At 45.9% G+C, this 19,490-nt stretch overlaps 1 protein-coding gene and 1 long non-coding RNA gene across 10 annotated transcripts in view; both read right to left on the bottom strand.

Moving 5' to 3' along the window:
* Positions 1–19,490, bottom strand: part of LOC139602277 (uncharacterized) — an 85,905-nt gene that overhangs the window by 41,240 nt on the left and 25,175 nt on the right. Inside the window, exon 1 of one of the 2 annotated variants that reach the window (XR_011683158.1) lies at positions 17,085–18,252. The exons of the other annotated variant lie outside the window; for it this stretch is intronic. This is a non-coding gene — a long non-coding RNA (uncharacterized lncRNA). Of the gene's footprint in view, positions 1–17,084; positions 18,253–19,490 lie in introns of those variants that run through there. 2 annotated transcript variants of the gene reach the window in all.
* ELAVL1 (ELAV like RNA binding protein 1) overlaps positions 1–19,490 on the bottom strand; it is a 64,497-nt gene that overhangs the window by 41,240 nt on the left and 3,767 nt on the right. For all 8 annotated transcript variants that reach the window (XR_011683156.1, XR_011683155.1, XR_011683154.1 and 5 more), the window contains exon 2: positions 12,651–12,834. Coding sequence is in view for 4 of the 8 variants with exons in the window: in XM_071451978.1 (XP_071308079.1) it covers positions 12,651–12,822 (172 nt within the window). In the remaining 4 variants the exon portion in view is untranslated. The remainder of the gene's footprint in view (positions 1–12,650; positions 12,835–19,490) is intronic.

The raw sequence follows: 19,490 nt of genomic DNA, 5'->3' as shown, positions 1-19,490 counted from the left end.
CAGCCCACAACCATCCTGCACCAAACTCCCCCACGAGGGCTATGACAGGGGAGAAGTGCAACAAGGCAGGACTGGCAGAGCAGGTGACCAAGAGACTGCACCCTGATTGCTGAGCAAGTCCCAGCACACATACAGCATCCTCTGTTTCCTAACAGCCAGGAAAACACACAGATGTGGGAGCAGAGCAGCCTGGCTGAGCAGGGAGCCATGGCAGAGCTCCAAGGGAAACAGAGAGCACAGGAGATAGGAGGAGTAACAGCTACAACAGGAGGAAACACTGTCCACTGTGTCTGAGGAATGGCAGAGCTCAAATGCAGTTCAGACTTGAAAAGAATGGAAAGAAACAAAAGAATATCAAGGGTAACAAGAAAATATTCTATTGCTGTCCCAGCAGCACAAGGCTGGAAGTATGACAGCAGATTTAATATGTGATCTGAGCAGAGGGGCTTTATTATTTGCTTTCTGTAGATGCTTTCTGTGCCTCACCTCACCAGCAGAGTCTAACAGGCTCTTCACTTTGGAAAGAGCTCCCAGAGAAAGGCCAGTGGATGAACACTGAGCCAGGGACTGACTGGTTGAGTGAACTGGTCCCAGTCAAACCCATGGGGGAATGAAATGGGCTCTATGTAAGGGTGATGAGGCACCAGACTCATGTCCCTGCCAAAACTGCTTCATCTTTGAATGATCAAGAAATTGGAAGAAGGAAGGCAAGCACCACATCCATCTTCAAAAGGAGATAAAAACACCCCCCACCCCTCCCCCAGTTGTATGCCTGGAGCTGGTGGAGTTTGCAGGGTCTCTGCTGGGACCTGCAGCTTACCTCATGATCCACGCTGTGGAGGAGGTGGTGGGAACGTGCCCTCACCAAGCCTGGAGATCCCACCAGGCTGGGAGGGACCTGGCACAGACTGAAGGGTCAGGCTGCCAAGAGGACAGGCCAAGAGCACCTCATGGAACGCAGCAAGGACAGATGCAGAGCCCTGATCATGGGGAGAAAGACACCCTGGCAACAGCAGACTGGACACTCAGTGGCTGGAGACTGTTCTAGGGAAAACGAGCTGGGGATCAGGGTATGGAGCATGAGCCAGCAGTGCCCCAAGGGAGAGGGGTAACAGCATCCTTTACAGCCACAAGACAGAAACACCTGGCTCTGGAGACAAGGACCTGCTATTTGGTACATCCTTAGCATACTGCAAGGTGCCCTTATATCAAAAAGAAAGCAGCCTCATGAAGGATTTTTGTCAAAACATATTTCTGTATTTGCACACAAACATATGAAGTATTTAATGACCAATTTTCAAAACTAACAATTAAAGGCATGATTTTCCATTCCATGTCTATGTTGATCAAATTCTAACATCACAACATAGACAGTAATAAGCAGAATAACATTCGTAGTATGTTTTTAAAATACAGGAAATTATGGAATTATTGAATGGTTTGGGTTGGGAGGGACCTTAGAGACCATTTCATTCCACCCCTTGCCATGGCAGGGACACCTTCCACTACTGCAGGTTACCCAAGCCCTGCCCAGCCTGGCCTTGGGCACTGCCAGGGATGCAGGGGCAGCCCCAGCTGCTCTGGGCACCCTGGGCCAGGGCCTGCCCACCCTGCCAGGGAACAATTCCTGATTGCCAAGATCCCATCCAGCCCTGCCCTCTGGCAGTGGGAGCCATTGCCTGGCTCCTGTCCCTGCAGGCCTTGTCCCCAGTCCCTCTGCAGCTCTCCTGGAGCCCCTTCAGGCCCTGCCAGGGGCTCTCAGGTGTCCCTGGAGCCTTCTCTTGTCCAGGTGAGCTCCCCCAGCTGTGCCAGGCTGGCTCCAGAGCAGAGGAGCTCCAGCCTTGCACTCAATCCTTCATTAATGGTATAGATTATGCATCTCAGCTACTCTGGAAACACACGAAGCTGTAGCTAAAACCCATAGTTTGAACCAAAAATTTTCTCTTATCCAGTCCCCTAGCCCACAGTTCAGGGATGTCCTCTCATCTGCCCCACCACTGAGCAGCTGCTGTCTCTGACACAACCATTTGTGCTGTGGTGACCACAGTGGGTTGCAGAAAACACACTACTGGAGACAACTGAGTACAGAGGCTTCAGTGCAGGTACTGAAGCAGTTAAAAATAAATTTCACTTTTACTTTGCCTACCAAAAATATTCCGCCAAATGGAAGGAAATATTTTTTTTTTTACCCAAAGAATTTGTTGAAGCAACAATTAATTATTCTGAAATTCTTTCATCTGCTTCATCTCCAGTTAAGTCATAAATGCTGCCCAAAACGATCATTTAGTACCATTTTTGCTACTTTTAATGAAGGGATAGGACTATTTTCTGGCTAAGAACAATTTATTGCTCAGATGAACATCAATCTCAGAGCCGTGAGATTTTAGAGGAGCAAGCAGTCGGCCATAGCTCAAAGTACTCACAAGTTCTTTGTTACAAGACAATATATAACTTTTTAAACCAATAGACAGTTGCCACAGGGTTTATTTTTGCTTTTCTAAGCTATCACCTTTACCTACTTCTGCTGCACTGTGGATACTTTTATCCAATGGGCTGTTATCACACATTTGCACATATGCTTCTATTATAACTTCTAAACTCTTAGCTTACTCTATACAACCACACCCCTACATTATAAACCCTTCACTATCTTATCCAGTAGTTTCTCACTTACTTAAGGCATACTCTTACTTACAGATATAGAAACATAAGTTTATGATTTTTCTGCTTAATGTTTTTGTATTCTATTTTTACATCAATCCCAGCTTCTCCCAAGGCTGCAGATCAAATCTTTCAGTGTCTGTGGAAGTTTCTGTTTTTCCAATTCCCACGATTTAGTCCCTGAAACACCAAGACAGCACCAGAAACCTCACAGAGTCCTGTCTGTGTCAGGCTGGGGGCAAAGAGCCCAGGGCTGTGCCTAACCTCGAGAGCCCTGGGGAGCACTGTGCTCCTGCAGGGCTGGGTCAGTCACACCAACACCTCAGGGGCAATTACTGCACCTGCTCCACCTACACAGAGTACAGAGCTGAAAGTTTAGGCTTATATTTCAGCATTTCCACGATGTTTCACCCTTTCCTGTTATTCTGTGCAGCAGCTCAGGATCTTCCTTCTATAGGACCTGAACCCAGCTTTGTGGCAGTTCCTGTGACTGAGACCCAGACTGCACACTAAGCCAATTCCCTCTTCTGCTCAAGACTTCAAAGCAGCACATCTTACTGAACAGACACTTGATGGCAACAGAAAGGAACTAGCAAGGAAACAAAGAAAATATCTAGTTATATTGATAATGACTTTCCAATCCAAAATGTGTCCCCAATGCTTCCCCTGGCTTTAGGACATAATCTCTGTTTCGGTTCGCGGCTCAACAATGAAGAGTCTCATTTATAGAAGTTTAAGGGCAAAAGCACATTTAGCTGGTCTGGAAAGCCTGACCTTCAAAACAACTCAGAAAAACATTACAAATTACAAATAAAGCTTCCTCTCCTTCTTACATAAAATCAGTGATATTTGCCTTGAAACAAAGATGAATACAAACAACTCAGACACCTCTTTGGGAAAAAGTCAACAGCTACAAAGCTACTTGACTAAAGTTTGTTGTCAGCCCCGGTTCAGAGAGCTCACAGGGATCTCACCATCTCCACAATACTACAAAAATTCAACCATAAGAGTAACAGCTTTAAATCCTGAAAAGGGTCAGGCCTTTCTAGTAATTAATTTTATTTCACAAAGCCTCTCTGCATAATTATCATTTCTATATGTTCTTTTTTTATTTTTTTCCTTTCTCTCAGTTCCAGAACATTTCTCTATTGAGATTTAATTTCAGTTGCTCCAGGGCTCCTTTTCCAGATGAACTGCCAGCATCCAAGATTCTGTGAAGTGAAAAGAAAACAGAAAACACCAGGCCCAAAACTGTATAGAAATATCACAGGCTTTTTTTTTTGGAGGGAGTCTGGGAGGAAAATGCCTGCCCACTTACTGCAAGACCTCATCTCTTTAAAACAGAACCAAATTTGTTCACCTGTTGTTGCAACAAAAAAATCTGACTGTTCAAGATGCTGAGGACTCAAAAATTCACTTCTTCCTTCTCTTGAGGAAGAAACTTCAACTTTCAAATAACAACACTTCTTTAGCTACAAACATTACAGTACAAAAGCCTCAGCAAGTGCTCAGTCACCCCAATGACAGGCTGAGCTGAACCCAACTTTTACACTGCAGAAATGCAGCTGCCCCATTGGAAGAGAATCAAAGTATTCTAAGATGTAGAAAAATAACTCCCACTAAAAGCATGCTGAAAATTATTAGAACACAACCAAAGATGTTGCTACATAGCTCATTTGCATGGCTTCATAAGGGAAAAAAAAAACCAAAAAAACAAAGGAAGCAGAGCCATGGAATGATCTATACAGCTCTCTTGGCCTTTTTGACTTGTATGGTAAGGAAGGTTGTATTTAACCCTCTCAGTGTATCCAGACAGAGTGGAAGGACAAGCATGACCCCAAAACTGCAGGGAGTCACTGCCTGTTGTGCCAGCCCTGCCTCAAAGCTTCCAGAGAACACTCTCAGGGTCCCTCTGAGTGGGAACACCACCCCCCAGTGACCAGGCACTGTTCCCAGTCTGGCATCACTGCACACACCCAGTGTGCACACAGCGTGTGCAGTCAGAACCATCAGCCAGCTCACTGACCAACATTTCTAACAGAACCCTTGATGTCAAACCTTGGGGTACTTCACTACAGGCTCCCCTCCAGCTGCTGCTGAACCCCAAACCCAAGGACTGGTTTTCAAAGGCCCTTCACCTGGTGACACAGGTCCTCCTCACTGAGAACACATCTGCCCAGCCTGAGTGAGAGGCCCCAGGCACTCCCTGCACAGCCCCACCATCCTTTTCAGCAAAGGCAGCTTTTCTTTTGCCAAGGCCTCTGCTGTTCCAGGAATAGGTGCTGCCATGACTACTGGAGACCACAGAACATCATCACCAGCCTCGAGTGCACACAGGCTAAACACAGCAGAGTGCCCAGTCCCTGCTCACAGAGCTCCAGAAGCTCTACCCTAGGCCAGACTGGTACATAGGCCTGGCTTCAGCAACAGCTAAACAAGTGCTTGACTGTTCCCAAACAGGGGTAACCAGAACAAAAACTTCAACCTCCTTTAGGTCAAGTACACCTGACAAAGCTCAGAGCAACCAGCTCCAAAGTCCAGGTGTCCTGCAGCTATCCCATCCTGACAGAAGCCAGCACTGTGGCTCATAAGAAGGGAACCAGAAATCCACTGAAAACCCGAAATTTGCCCCAAATATTGAGAAGCAGAGCCCAAGAACTGCTGCCAGAGCTGTTGCTTCTACTGGTTGTGCTCTGATCCTTCTGAAAGAACCCAGGCAAGCTTTAGGGCTAGAAAGATGGGGAAGGGTCTGGAGGAGAAGGGCTGAGGAGCAGCTGAGGGCACTTGGCTGGTTCAGCTGGAGCCCAGGAGACTGAGGGGAGGCTCCTGGGGGCTGCAGCTCCTGCCCAGGGCAGGCACAGGGGCAGGGGCTGAGCTCTGCTCTGGGACAGGGACAGGAGCCCAGCAAGGGCTGGAGCTGGGCCAGGCCTTGGCATGGAGCTCAGGGCAAGGTTCTGCCCCCCGAGGCTGCTGGGCACTGCCCAGGCTCCCCAGGGAATGGTGCCAAGGCTGCCACAGCTCCAGGAGCTCCCAGGGCTGCTCAGGGTGGGGTTCTTGGGGTGGCTGGGCAGGGACAGGGGCTGAGATCAATGATCCCTGTGGGTCCCTTCCAGCTCAGGATATTCCAGAATTCTCTGATTTAGGTTAACTGTATTCCTATACCCTTGAGAGAACTCAGTTACTACCTCTGAGGCAGTTTATGTGGCCACCTTTATGACAAAAGGAATTAAGTGGAGCTGGCAAAGCTGGTGTTCATATTTCCAGTATTTGGGCAATTTGTCTGCAAACCATTTGCACTTCTCATTAAGTTAACCATTGCCACAAGGCATTCTTGAATGCACATTTAAAGAAATCACATACCACCAAATGTGATTAAAGAGCTAGAAAAAAAAATTCCAGAGGTAATGATGCATTCCAATTCCACAGTTAACAGCAAACCTGCATAAACAATTTCATAGGTGTTTTGCATGCAAAAGGAAACTATTTCAGTCAAAGAGAATACTTAAGTATTTTCCCCAAACAAGAACACTTCAGAATTCCATTTCTAGACTGAGTTCACTGCACTGGTGAAATGAGTAGTTGCCCTGTCACATGAACTTGAGCCACTCACCACCCTGCAGCACCTGACAGCTGGGCAGTAAAATCCTCCTCCCCTTTCTGCTTGAAAAGCTCACAGGGACAAGGACACTCATTTCTTTTTTAGTTGTGTAATTTCTGAGAAAGAGTCCTCATGTCTGAGAGAAGACATGAAAAGAAAAAGGCAGGGAAAGGGTAAAGCTTTATGTCCATTCCTGAGGAATTGCAACGATCTGAAAGTGACTTATTTTGGTCCTGTAAGAAACATGTCCCAGGCACACCTGCAGAGAGTGAGCCATCACTACAGCAATGTTTGAGATGGACCCCAAATTCCTGCATAAAACCTTAACAATCACCCCAAAATGTCCTTTCTGCTCCACACTTACCAGCAGCAGTGGAGAGATCCCTTTACCTCGACAGCTGCTGATCACCTGAGCGACCTCCATCAGAGCTCACACTGACACTGCAAATGCAGAGTGCAGAGGAAAGCCAGGTCTCCCTCCCAGCCTCTGCACACAGGGGGCCATGTCTGGGGAGCTGACAGGTACAGACAGAGCCTTTGGAACAGTGTCAAGGATCATATCCTACACTTCCTAGAGCAGGCAGTCGTGAGTACCACAGGGAAAACACTCCCTGCTCAGGCACTACAGAAGGTGTGAGGGAAGGAACAGGAACCCTCAGGAAGTTGGATGCCTCCTTCCCAAAATCTATCACTGTGAGAAGGAACCCTCACAGAATGAGGTGTGCACACCAACCTGTCACCAGGGACTCCGAGCGGGGATATGGTGTCAGGAGCAATAAACAGACCCCAAAGAAGTCTGAGACCATAAACACATGGGGAAAAAGGTTCATAGAATCCTAGAATAGAGCCTAGAATATTCTCAGTTGGATTGATGGTCCTTGTGGGGCCCTTCCAACCCCTGTCCCTGCACAGCCACCCCAACATCCCTACCCTGAGTGCTCCTGGAGCTCTGGCAGCCTTGGGCCAGGACCATTCCCTGGGGAGCCTGGGCAGTGCCCAGCAGCCTCTGGGGAAGAAACTCTTTCTAATACCCAGTTTAAACTTCCCCAACACAGCTTTGTGGTAGTTTTGATGAACTCTTTTCCCTTGCACTCTGAGGACAGTTACATACAGTATCACAGGTGGGAGCACCCCATAGCTCACACAATTACTCCAATAAGGAATATTATTTTTAATATTACCATGCGCTGCCATAGCACATGAGTTTGGCAGCTTTTTGTTTTTAATAATTCCACAAAAAAGCAGTTTAACTCTACCTTTGCAGAACTTTAGGACAGTCAGGTTTGAAAGTTATAAATACTTCAGCAGAGTAAGGGGAAGACAGAGAAACTAAAACACACATGACTTTCAGCTTCAGCATTTGGTCCAGAAGGACTAACAGTCTGTGTACAGCTGCATGGACAGCAGGCTAGAGATGACCAGGCTCTCTTGGAAAATTTAGAGATATTGAGCAGAAGCATCTGTGCTGTACAAAGTCAGACATTCTGACACAACAAGCCATCAGCATCTGTGCTGTACAGTCAGACATTCTGACACAACAAGCCATCATCATCTGTGCTGCAAGAAACTGAGCAACCCCAGAGGGGCCCAGAGGTCTGCATTCCTACATTAACAGGTACTGAAAGAGAAATGTTTTTAAAAAACTCACCTGTTAGAGGAGTCCAGCCCAGCACAATGGCTGGAAACCCAGACCCCAGAACCTGGATGCTGCAGCAAAGTGAAACACTGACCATGCAAAAGACAGCACAAGACAGATTTCTTCTGTTGGATCACCTCCAGCACGAGGCAGCTGCTCCAAGGAAGTGGACATTTAACATCATACACACATCCCTGGACAGGGAATCAGTGCTGAGTACAAGTCTGGCCCTGCTGTGTCTGCAGTCAGTGCTGCAGGGCTACTGGACCAACCCCAGACTTCTTGCTCTCAGCCTCATGAGCCCCAGGAAGAAAGGATTTAATTGATGGAATCAGATCAATGGCTACTCACAGACCTCAGCAATCATCATGACAGGCCAGAAGATGCATCAGTGAAAAGTTACACCACAGGCTGGACACTGTGCCACACTATATTGGGAAGTGAGAATCAGCCTTCTAACATTTCCCCAGGGTTCAAAGCCCCAAGGCATGGCTGGGGCTCAGTTAAGATCTGACAGAAAGAACAGTGTCCAATGAATGCTATAATTCTCTTATGAAAATCCTGGATGTCCAAGACATAAACTCGCCATAAACACAAGTACAGTGAGCAGCACAGTAACAATCCAGTATTGCCTGCTGACCCCAGTACTGATTCACTCATCACAGTTGGTCAAGCAAAGCCATATCTGGAAGTGCCTAGGAGTGCACTACACCAACTGGGGAATGCAAAGCCCAGCACTCTATTCCTCCAGTATGATCAGGAGGAGCCCTGCATCCTTCTAATGCTCATCTACTGTGCACAAGTTTCTCTGTACAGGTACTGAAAAAAAGGGAAAAAAAAACAGAAAAAGAAGCTGTCACATCTCAAACAACAAACCAGACACACAGTCACACCTTTATTAATGCCCAAAAGTTCCTGGTAAGGAATGTGAACTGACACTATGGTTTGCTGCTAGTTTCACCTTCCTGTAATTCTCATCAGTAGTGAGATAAAGGGTAATCAGTCTGGAGGCTTCAAGGAGCTTCTCTGCATTTTATAACCACAACCTAACACATGGAACACAGATTGTTCAATACTCTGCTGCATTTGAAGCAAAACGCAACAACATATGGAATGATCGTAATAAAATATTTTGCTCAAACAAATCCAAACTTGGCTTTCAAATCAGTTCTTGAATCCTAGTAATCAGTTTCCAGACAGCTTATGCCAGTTCAATAAGTCATGAAAAACTGCATTCCAAGCAGAAGTATTTTTTTGCCCCACATTTCATTAAGAGACAATAAATTGAGAAGAAATGTATGTATCACTCAATTACAAAAAGCAAGCATTATCAACTAAACGTTGATTTTAACTCTGCAAACACAAACAATAAAGGGGACTTCAAAGACAAAATACTCTGATTATTAAAACTTTATGGGGGCACAAAAAGCTATGACTTCATTGAAAAGAACTAAACTGATCCAAAAAGTCTAACTCAAACAAAAGCAAAAGGTTCCCTCCCTCCTGCCCAGGCCACTCAACCCACTCTCCCTCACATGCCAATATTATGACTTATCTGACCAGAAAGCAAGGTCAGGGAGCTGAACAGGTTTTTCTGCAGCTCCAGTTTCCTGCTGTCTGCCACAGGGTCAGAGAAATTCAAGTGGAGGCACAAGAAAAGCAGAACTGGGCCACAGGATTTTTCTCTTCAGGAACTGCTGCACATCCATGTGTTTAACAGAGAGTTTGAGAATAAAGAATATAATGTGAACATTAAGGGGCAGAAACAAAAGCAAGAGGAAGAAAAAATGCTCAGAAGGAGCCAGTTCTTTGGCACTGATATTCCAAACTCTCAGTAAGCATGGAGATGACTGGTAACTGCTCCTAATAGTGTTGCAAGCACGTGAAAAATTAGGTAGCAACAAAATTCAGTGGCGTGACCACAGCAGCCACACAGAATCCAGCACCTGCAATCACTTTAGAGAAAAGCCAATGTTCTGTCCACAGGCACTCAAGGGCTCTCTGCAACAATAACAGCAATTTTACTTTTCATTCTTGAGGTTAAGAACAACCTTGAGCACACAAGTGTATGTTCTGGACTTTAAATTACCCAGCACTGTCAAGTTCCAAGTTAAAGTTAACCAGACTTTACCAGAGTGTTTGATGCTACAGGTACCTGTGAAGCAGGGTCTCAACTTCAGAGACTGATTAAGTCTCTTGCTTCCCACTGAAAATATCCTCCCCCCCATGCAGGTGATTCTGTGCTTATTTTACAGTCTAAGGTGTGGGTCAGCTATGACCTGCTATCATTAAGCAAGGGATCTTATTCCTTGCAAAACCAGCCTCAACTTCTGAGTGCTGCAAAGCACATGACAACATCTAGGACAAACACTCACCTACCAAAACATTCAAAGAAATCAGTATTTATGTAACTATTTCACCATGACTGAACATATACATCCCTTAAGTAGAGATACAGACAGAGACATCACAAGATACCTCACCTGTAAGATATCAGGAAAGCCAGAGGCATGGAAATCAGAGAGGCTACTCAGAAGGGAAATTCTGAAGTTTTTAATTATTCAGTTCTCTTGGGTATTCTCAAGCAAATAAAGCACTAAAGATGACACACAAAGAGCTCTCATGAATTCCAGCAGCTCCCATGCAGCTTGTACAGACTGGGGAGCAGTCTCCGTCTGGGATTAGATAACGATCAGTACTGCTGGATTCTGAAATACAACACTGAGCATGGGCAGCAGAGAGTTCCACTGAGCTGCAGGCTGGGAGCAAACACCAGCGCACAGAGCTGGTTAACAGCAAACACCAGTGCACAGAGCTGGTTAACAGCAAACACCAGTGCACAGAGCTGGTTAACAGCAAACACCAGTGCACAGGGCTGGTTAACAGCAAACACCAGTGCACAGGGCTAGTTAACAGCACCCACCAGTGCACAGAGCTGGTTAACAGCAAACACCAGCGCACAGAGCTGGTTAACAGCACCCACCAGTGCACAGAGCTGGTTAACAGCAAACACCAGCGCACAGAGCTGGTTAACAGCAAACACCAGCGCACAGAGCTGGTTAACAGCACCCACCAGCGCACAGAGCTGGGTAACAGCACCCACCAGTGCACAGGGCTGGTTAACAGCACCCACCAGTGCACAGGGCTGGTTAACAGCAAACACCAGCGCACAGAGCTGGTTAACAGCAAACACCAGCGCACAGAGCTGGTTAACAGCAAACACCAGCGCACAGGGCTAGTTAACAGCACCTACCAGTGCACAGGGCTGGTTAACAGCACCCACCAGTGCACAGGGCTGGTTAACAGCACACAAGAGTGCACAGGGCTAGTTAACAGCACACACCAGTGCACAGAGCTGGTTAACAGCACACACCAGCGCACAGAGCTGGTTAACAGCACCCACCAGCGCACAGAGCTGGTTAACAGCACCCACCAGTGCACAGAGCTAGTTAACAGCAAACACCAGTGCACAGAGCTAGTTAACAGCAAACACCAGTGCACAGGGCTAGTTAACAGCACCCACCAGTGCACAGAGCTGGTTAACAGCACACACCAGCGCACAGAGCTAGTTAACAGCACCCACCAGCGCACAGGGCTAGTTAACAGCACACACCAGTGCACAGGGCTGGTTAACAGCACCCACCAGTGCACAGGGCTAGTTAACAGCACACACCAGTGCACAGAGTAGTTAACAGCAAACACCAGTGCACAGAGCTGGTTAACAGCACACACCAGCGCACAGAGCTGGTTAACAGCACACACCAGCGCACAGAGCTGGTTAACAGCACCCACCAGCGCACAGAGCTGGTTAACAGCACCCACCAGTGCACAGAGCTGGTTAACAGCACCCACCAGTCCACAGAGCTAGTTAACAGCACCCACCAGTGCACAGGGCTAGTTAACAGCACCCACCAGTGCACACAGCTAGTTAACAGCACACACCAGTCAGTGCACACAGCTAGTTAACAGCACCCACCAGTGCACAGAGCTGGTTAACAGCACACACCAGTGCACAGGGCTAGTTAACAGCACTTTTTTTTTCCCCTCCAGAAACAACCAAGTGCTCTCACTGAATCCAAGTTTCTGCAAATTCTAAACAAGAATAACCAAAACTTGTAAATGAAGTATTTTAACAGTGCAAGGATTAAAACCTCTTCAGAGAGCAGCTAAAACCTCCTGCAACTACACAGATATGGAAGCAGTTGCTCTGTCAGCATTTGTTTTGCTTCAAGGAAACATTAAGTTTCACAAGTCAGAACAATTCATTCCTCTCATATTTTAAAGCTACTACTACCAATCCTATTTAAGGAACTTACAAGTTAAATTCTGCAACAGTGATAAGACCTGCAGCCACTTCAGAACTCCAGCACACCTCTATTTTACTGATCAAAATCAGAACAAAAGGTTTGTTTTTATATTCAGAGCTCTGGTGGAGTAAAAAACACTCAGACTGTAGGAAGACTAAATTAGCCAGGAACTAAATCCAAACCAGTTTGAGACCTGTCTATTAATGTTCAAATATGGGAACTGTGCTTCTTAGAATTCTTAGCCATACACACAATAGTCATTAACTTAGCCTCGAGCATTCCATCCTCCCAATACCCAATGCTGGCATTACTGGAGCTCCAGGCAAACGTGTCAATAGTTTGATTACACACACAAATATTTAGTATTTCTAGATTAAGTTGTATTCAATCAAGTATTTGCTCACCCAGTCTAGCACAAAGTGACAATTTCTGAAACACTCAATCATACCTGCAACTTTGTCCCGAATAAGTTTTGCAGATTCCACCTCGCCGATGCTGCTGAACAGACTCCGTAATTCATCCTGTGTCATGTTCTGAGGAAGGTAGTTCACAATTAAATTTGTCCTACCAATATCATCCCTGCAATCTTCAGCCATGTGATCTTCATAACCATTGGACATTTTACAATAAATCTGCAAAGTGAAAAAAATCATCAGTGAGGTTCAGATCTTCACATTTCCATAAACCAAACTTCCTCCACCTGAAATAAGTTTGAATGTTTATTTTAAAAACTAAGAACAAACCACTGCTTCAGCAATGCATTTTTTCAACTCAGAAAACAAAACACTATTTGTTGAAAATTCCAGAACAATTCATTCTTTCAAAAGCACAGACATGACATTTTACAGAACTATGTACCATTAAAGAGCTCTTCAGGATTTCTACTTTTTTACATTAATAAAAAGCATCAAGATAGATTTTGAAGACATTCCTGTAAACACCAAAGCATTCCCAACAGCCAAAGTAAAAATCAGGTCCCCCATGTCCAGGTACTTGACCAGCCACAACCAAACTGCCACCTCAATCTGAATTCCAACCTTACGCCCAGAACTTTTTCAGACAGGAAAACAAGAAACAGCAAGATCTGATCCAGTTCAGTGTTTCAACTGGAGACTATTAATTTTCTGAATGTCTTCCCCTGTAAACATTGTCCATCTTGCACCTCAAGGCCTTTTGCTGTTTAATGCTGCCTTTGGTGCTGCTCTACCGTGTGTGTGAAACTGGTGAGTCTGTGCTGCACACTGACTTGGGGGCATATTGAGTGTTTGACAGTTTCTATTTTTGCAGCTTTTTAAAGAAAGCCTTGAGAAAACAGAGAATTCCTATCACAGGAAGATAAACTCTGCCTCAGTTCACCATCAGGGACTGAATCCCGATGTTTTAGTTGACCTACAACTAAAACTCACACCAGACTAAAGCTGCTCATGGCTTGCCAAAATCCTAGTTTTTAAAGCACTTCAACTACTTTGAAATAGTCAAAATCAAGATATCTAAATCCTGTTTCTGCAACAGGATCTACAGATCTGGATCTGCTAAAGGATAAGCCTTTCCAGAGACTGCATCATGACTGACAGCCAGAAGTTGAATAATGGAAGAAGTCAGAAACAGCAACCAGAAATCCTCAGTCCAGAAAGGGAATGCTCCCTGCATGAAGGGACTTCCAGGCCTCTCACCAGCAGCTGCTGTTAATTCATGTCTGACAGTGAAGGTCAAATTTTTAAACAAATACCTTGAGCACATGATTACAGAATAAACCATGAGAAGACTTCATGCTAATTTGAGATTTAACACAGTATGGATTTGAACGGAATCTTTATCTTTTCAGTATGTTTTGAAGCATTAAGAGCTGGCAGCTCTTGTTCCCCTTCACCCACAGATCAGCTTCTACCCTCATTTTTGTGTTTCAAGTGTCAACACGAGCCTATTCCAGCACCCTCTGCCCATGGGATAACCAATCTACACTGTGAAAGCAATGGAAAACCTCACAGGAGGGAAGCCCTTTCTGTTGTGTCAGCAGTTTTAATCTGCTTTCCTTGCAGCAAGATAAGCACCAGCTAATGCCACAGGATAGGAAAGCAGGAGGAGGCACTGCAAAGCTGGAAGCAGGGGAAGAGACTCCCCTCAGAAGACAATTTTTAAGCTGCCAGGTCATCTCAGTTGTACTGCAAATTCTGTCATTAAACACACGTTCCCTCCTGGCTGTGTCAGAACTTGCTGAGCACAATCTCAGAGAAGTTTCCTGTTCTGGTAAACAACACTCAAACAGCTGAACCATCTGTGGTCACCATGTCTAAGTTATAAAACCATGCAACACACATTTTCAGAATTATTTGAATAGAAGGCAGCTTTGCTTGCCTTTGCACTCCACAAAACTCAAGCCCTACAAGCAGAACACACCAATATGTTGATGAGTGAACGTTGTATGGCACAATTAGAATATTTAGTAAGCAAAGGAAGAAATGTTGAGATTTTTCCACCTATAAGAGGAAAAAGTTAACATTTCCTTCATTTTAACCAACTTTGCCCTTTATTGTCATTTATTTATGATATAAATCCTTCCTGCTGCTGAGATTAAGAAATTGCTATAAATTCTACTGATTTAAATAACAGATTGGGGTTTTGGTTTTTTTTTTTTTAATTCTCCAGGGTATATCTGCTGCCTGAAAAGGAGGCACCACAGTCAGATACCTAGGAGAGAAAACTTCCCAGCACACCAGGATGGCAAGTTACCACACTTATATCTGGCATAAAGCAGAATTGCCAAGAGTTTGGCAAGTGGCTGCTGACTTTCCGTCGTTGTCCCACATCCTCTAACCCATCTGCAATACTCACAGTCTGCACCTCTCAGGATACTCAAGCAGTGCCTGGGGCAGTGCTGATTCAGAGTCATCAGAAGGTGGGAAGGAAGCTTCCACCTGCTTTTCTTCAGGCTTTTAGAAAGCAAACATAGGAAGCCCTTGCATACAGGCCTGGCAAAGGTTTCCATGGGATACCAGGAACCAAGCATACAGAAGCAATAAAGGCACAGTGAAGAGCAAGAGGAGCAGAGCGCTGAGAGAGAAGATGCTTCTTTCTTCCTAATCTCTTGCTGAGCACTTCCACAATCAGCTGCAGGACTAACACCATCCAGCCAGCCTCGAAGTTAGTGGGCACCACTTCCTCTGCTGGTGAGGTGTTAAGCAAACTCCAGCATTCCACTGGTCTGATGCCACTCTGGGGTCCCACTGTCAGCAGACTGGCACTGCTGGGATCACAGCCCCTTTGCAGCAGTGGCTCCAGTGACCCCACAGGCCCCGTGGGAGTCCCTGTCCACCCCACAGTCCCCCAGTCAGAGCAGCTCCTCTCACCAGCTCGGCCCCAGGTTTCCCTCAGCACAGTCCCAGACTCCAGTTCCTTTGTGGTGCAGGGACACAGAACAGCTCGAGCTGGTGCCCTGGGGGGGACCCTGGACAAAGCCTGCCCAGGCTGTGCCCATCCTGATGCTGATGTTTAGTCCAGGGTCTTCTCAATGTGTCAGGGGAGGTTTAGGTTGGATATTAGGAAAAGGTTCTGGAAGAGGCTCCCCAGGGAAATGGCCATGGCCCCAAGTCTGTCAGAGTTGAAGAACCCCCTCCAAGAACAACCTGCAGCTCACACTGCTGCTGCCAACCTGCACCAGGTGCATTCCTCAACAGGTGAGCAGCTCTCGTGCCAGCAAAGTTAAAAAGAGCCCCTGAAGAATTGTAACCTCTGCATACTGAAAAGATTTCCAAAAAGAAAAGGAGCTATAAGATAGGATGGATGAAATCAGCAATGCTACACTGGAAAACAAGTTTATTCTGCTCTCACTGAAATACACTGAGGGAATGTCCTGATCTTTCTCTACCAAAGAGATAACAATCCACTTCTATCAGTACATATTCCAGATTTGAGAACCAGGCCTATACACTTATTTGCAAGTGAGAACTTGGTTAACCGACATTTGTCAATCCACAATGATGTAAATCAAAAGACTGAATGCATTTATATTCCCAGTGGACAGGTCAATGATGGCAAGAAGGCCCAACAGCTCCATTTGGGAAGGCTGACTGAAAAGAGACTGGTAGTTTGCAACATTTCCAAAACAGGCCTTCATTTTACATCCCAAAACCTAAAACTTTAAGACTATGTTCCACTGCACTGCACTTCCTAAAATGACAATTTTTTTAAAATAACCAAATGCTACAGAAGCTTGTTTGAAAAGGCAGCAGACACCTTCTTCTTTGGGTAAGGTGCCCCAAAATTAAAATGCCAAGGGTGCACAAAGCAACAAAGGGAATCATATGTGCTGTGCCTGAATCTTCCACTAATTCTGGAGATGCTCGAATCCACACAGCTTAATACTTCACCACCTGTGCCAGTGACTGCTCAGGCACCCTCAGCCAGGCCAGCATTCCCAGGACTGGATTGAAAAGCTCTCATGAGCATTATTTGCAGAAATGTTGCACTGACCATGACAATCACCTTCTCACAAAAGCACACCAGATCACACAGGTTTAATGGTTCTGGCAACAGACCAATAAAAGCTTTTTCCCAATGACACGCTATACCTCCATCCAGAATTCTAGGAATCACTGCTATTAATTATTTCACTACAAGATGTTTGCTAAGAAGGGAGACCTGTAAGGAGCTGTGGAGACCATGTGAAATGAGAACACTGGCAAGAATTGTCCGTCTTCAACATCAGGCGAGAGGCTTTGTCCACCTTCACCTTGTTCACAGGACTAAAAAGGCACCAGACCACTACTGAGGTCACAAATTCATATGTAGACACTTAAACAGATGCTTACAGAATCCAAAGATAGCTGGGTTGGAAGGAACCTTAGAGACCATTTCATTCCACCCCTTGCCATGGCAGGGACACCTCCCACTGTCCCAGGCTGCTCCCAGCCCTGTCCAGCCTGGCCTTGGGCACTGCCAGGGATGCAGGGGCAGCCCCAGCTGCTCTGGGCACCCTGTGCCAGGGCCTGCCCACCCTCACAGGGAACAATTCCTGATTGCCAAGATCCCATCCAGCCCTGCCCTCTGGCAGTGGCAGCCATTGCCTGGCTCCTGTCCCTGCAGGCCTTGTCCCCAGTCCCTCTGCAGCTCTCCTGGAGCCCCTTCAGGCCCTGCCAGGGGCTCTCAGGTGTCCCTGGAGCCTTCTCTTGTCCAGGTGAGCACCCCCAGCTGTGCCAGGCTGGCTCCAGAGCAGAGGGGCTCCAGCCCTTGCAGCATCTCCGTGGCTCCTCTGGTCTCACTCCAACAGGTCCATGTCTTTCTTCTGCTGGGGTCTCCAGAGATGGAGGCAGCTCTTCAGGTGGGATGGATGATGGATCAGCTAGTGCAGAACTTAAGATGGGAAATTCTTCCTGGATCAATGATTTGTGTGGCACAGAGCTCATGGCACCTTGACTGGAGCACTGGGAATGGGCCACAGTGAGCATAGCATGGTCCTTAAACCATGCAGACCTGAAGCTGCTGACCCAGCTACTCACCCAAAATCTCCATCTTTCTTTGCCATGAAGTGCAAGTCAGGATCACCCAGGACACTCTATACAGGAAGGGCTCCAGTGGACAGTGCCTGACAGAGTCCCTGAACTGGTGAAATCTCCTTGTTGGTGGTGTCAGTGGTAAAGGATCAGGAGCCCTGAGACCAGTGATGCTGCAGAGTTCTGCCCATGAGCTGTTTCATCAACTTGCACTTCAGTCTCATAGGCTTATTCTTGAGCTCTGCCTGTGGACTTAGAAATCTAAATGGGGTGCAGAAACCCAAGGCTACTAGAGCCCTTCTGCTCCTCCAGCACAAGGATTTTTGTTGACACGCCTCCCCCCCATGGCTGACTACAAGGCAACAATCTTGTCTTAAGCTGCTGAGCTGTTTCTTGGAGAGCACACCTGAAACAGAACAAAAAGAACACTACTACATTCAGGCAAGTGCCAAACCAATGCAGAAGGCAGGTGCAGAGGTGCTGAGATGTCCAGGCTGGAACACATGTCAAAACCAATGCCACACCTAGAAGGGCCTCAAGAGCCTCGATGAATTTAAACTGCTTCAGGAAAACAGTTTTCAAGAACTATCCAACACAGTATTGTCATGCAAAAACTTGCTCTGCAGGCAGCTTCATACCAGGATTGAGAAGGAAGAGTTTAATCACAACAGAGTAGGACAGACACTGAGGGAAGAAAAAACAACATATTGTCTTCTCTGAAATTGGTGTAAGGAACAGAATAGGTTTTGCCTGAAGAGCCACACCAGCAGAAAACCTTCCCCTAGGCCTACCTGCCTCCCAAGGGAAAAAAAAAGTTTCCTAGTGCTCCACAGTCAGAACACATCTCTCTCCATTACTTAATCCAGACCTCTCTACATCACAGAGCCTTTCCCCATAATCTACAAGAAAATACCTTTTATTCTTTATACAAACTCTTTTCATGACCCCAATAGCTCTGCATATTGCACCCCACAAGCACAGACCTTTCCATGAACACACAGACCACAGGACAACGACAGTGCAGTGCAAGCCCTGCTTGTATTTGATTCACCACACATTCATGCACTATTCCTTCAAATTCCCTTCAAATCTTGACCAAACATCAAAAGCCATTTGGGGGGAGGAGAAATCACAAAATCCAGATTGTCTTTTAAATTCAAGAACAGCATTTATACAGTGTATGAGGGAAAAAAGGAAACCCTTTCTACTTGCCTATCCTTTGGGTTTTCCAGAGGTAATAACAGATCTCATCTCTTTGATTCTTTTCCCCTTTGCACACCTGAAATGAGGACACTACCCTTGTTCTCCTCAGCTTCACTGCACCTAAGATTCCAACACTTTTGCCAGTAAAAATAGCTCAGCACCAGAAGCGGCCATTACTAAGATCTGCTGCTGCATTTCCACAAATTCTATTTCCATATGCTGAATCACTCATTTCAGTACAACATATTTAAGCATTTTTTTTAATGTTGTTTTAAAAACACTGGGCATAAACTTAGTTTTGAGCACATTTTTGGTCTAACAAATCTCAACTGTCATAATTTTAATATTTCAGCAAAGCAGTTTTAGCAATCCACTTTGTCTGGAAGGGTTTTAAATGCCTCCCCTAGTTGTTTTTATTCATGTTCATATAATAACATCATCAAGGTGTTTTTGTCAATGCCTGTATTGTCATTCAGAGACAAAAGCATTTGAGGCCAAAAATAAGCTGCATTCTTCAGAGCAATGACCTTACTTTACCAGTCTGATGAACTGCACTCAACTCCTAGGAACAAAATTAATCATCATTGGGATGCTGT

The sequence above is a fragment of the Agelaius tricolor genome, unplaced genomic scaffold, assembly GCF_023055355.1.
Source record: "Agelaius tricolor isolate 1412-34295 unplaced genomic scaffold, bAgeTri1.0.p SCAF_33, whole genome shotgun sequence".
In the NCBI taxonomy this organism is placed as follows: Eukaryota; Metazoa; Chordata; class Aves; order Passeriformes; family Icteridae; genus Agelaius; species Agelaius tricolor.
Note: the sequence above shows the minus strand (reverse complement) of the source record. Positions and strands in the feature narration are given on the sequence as shown.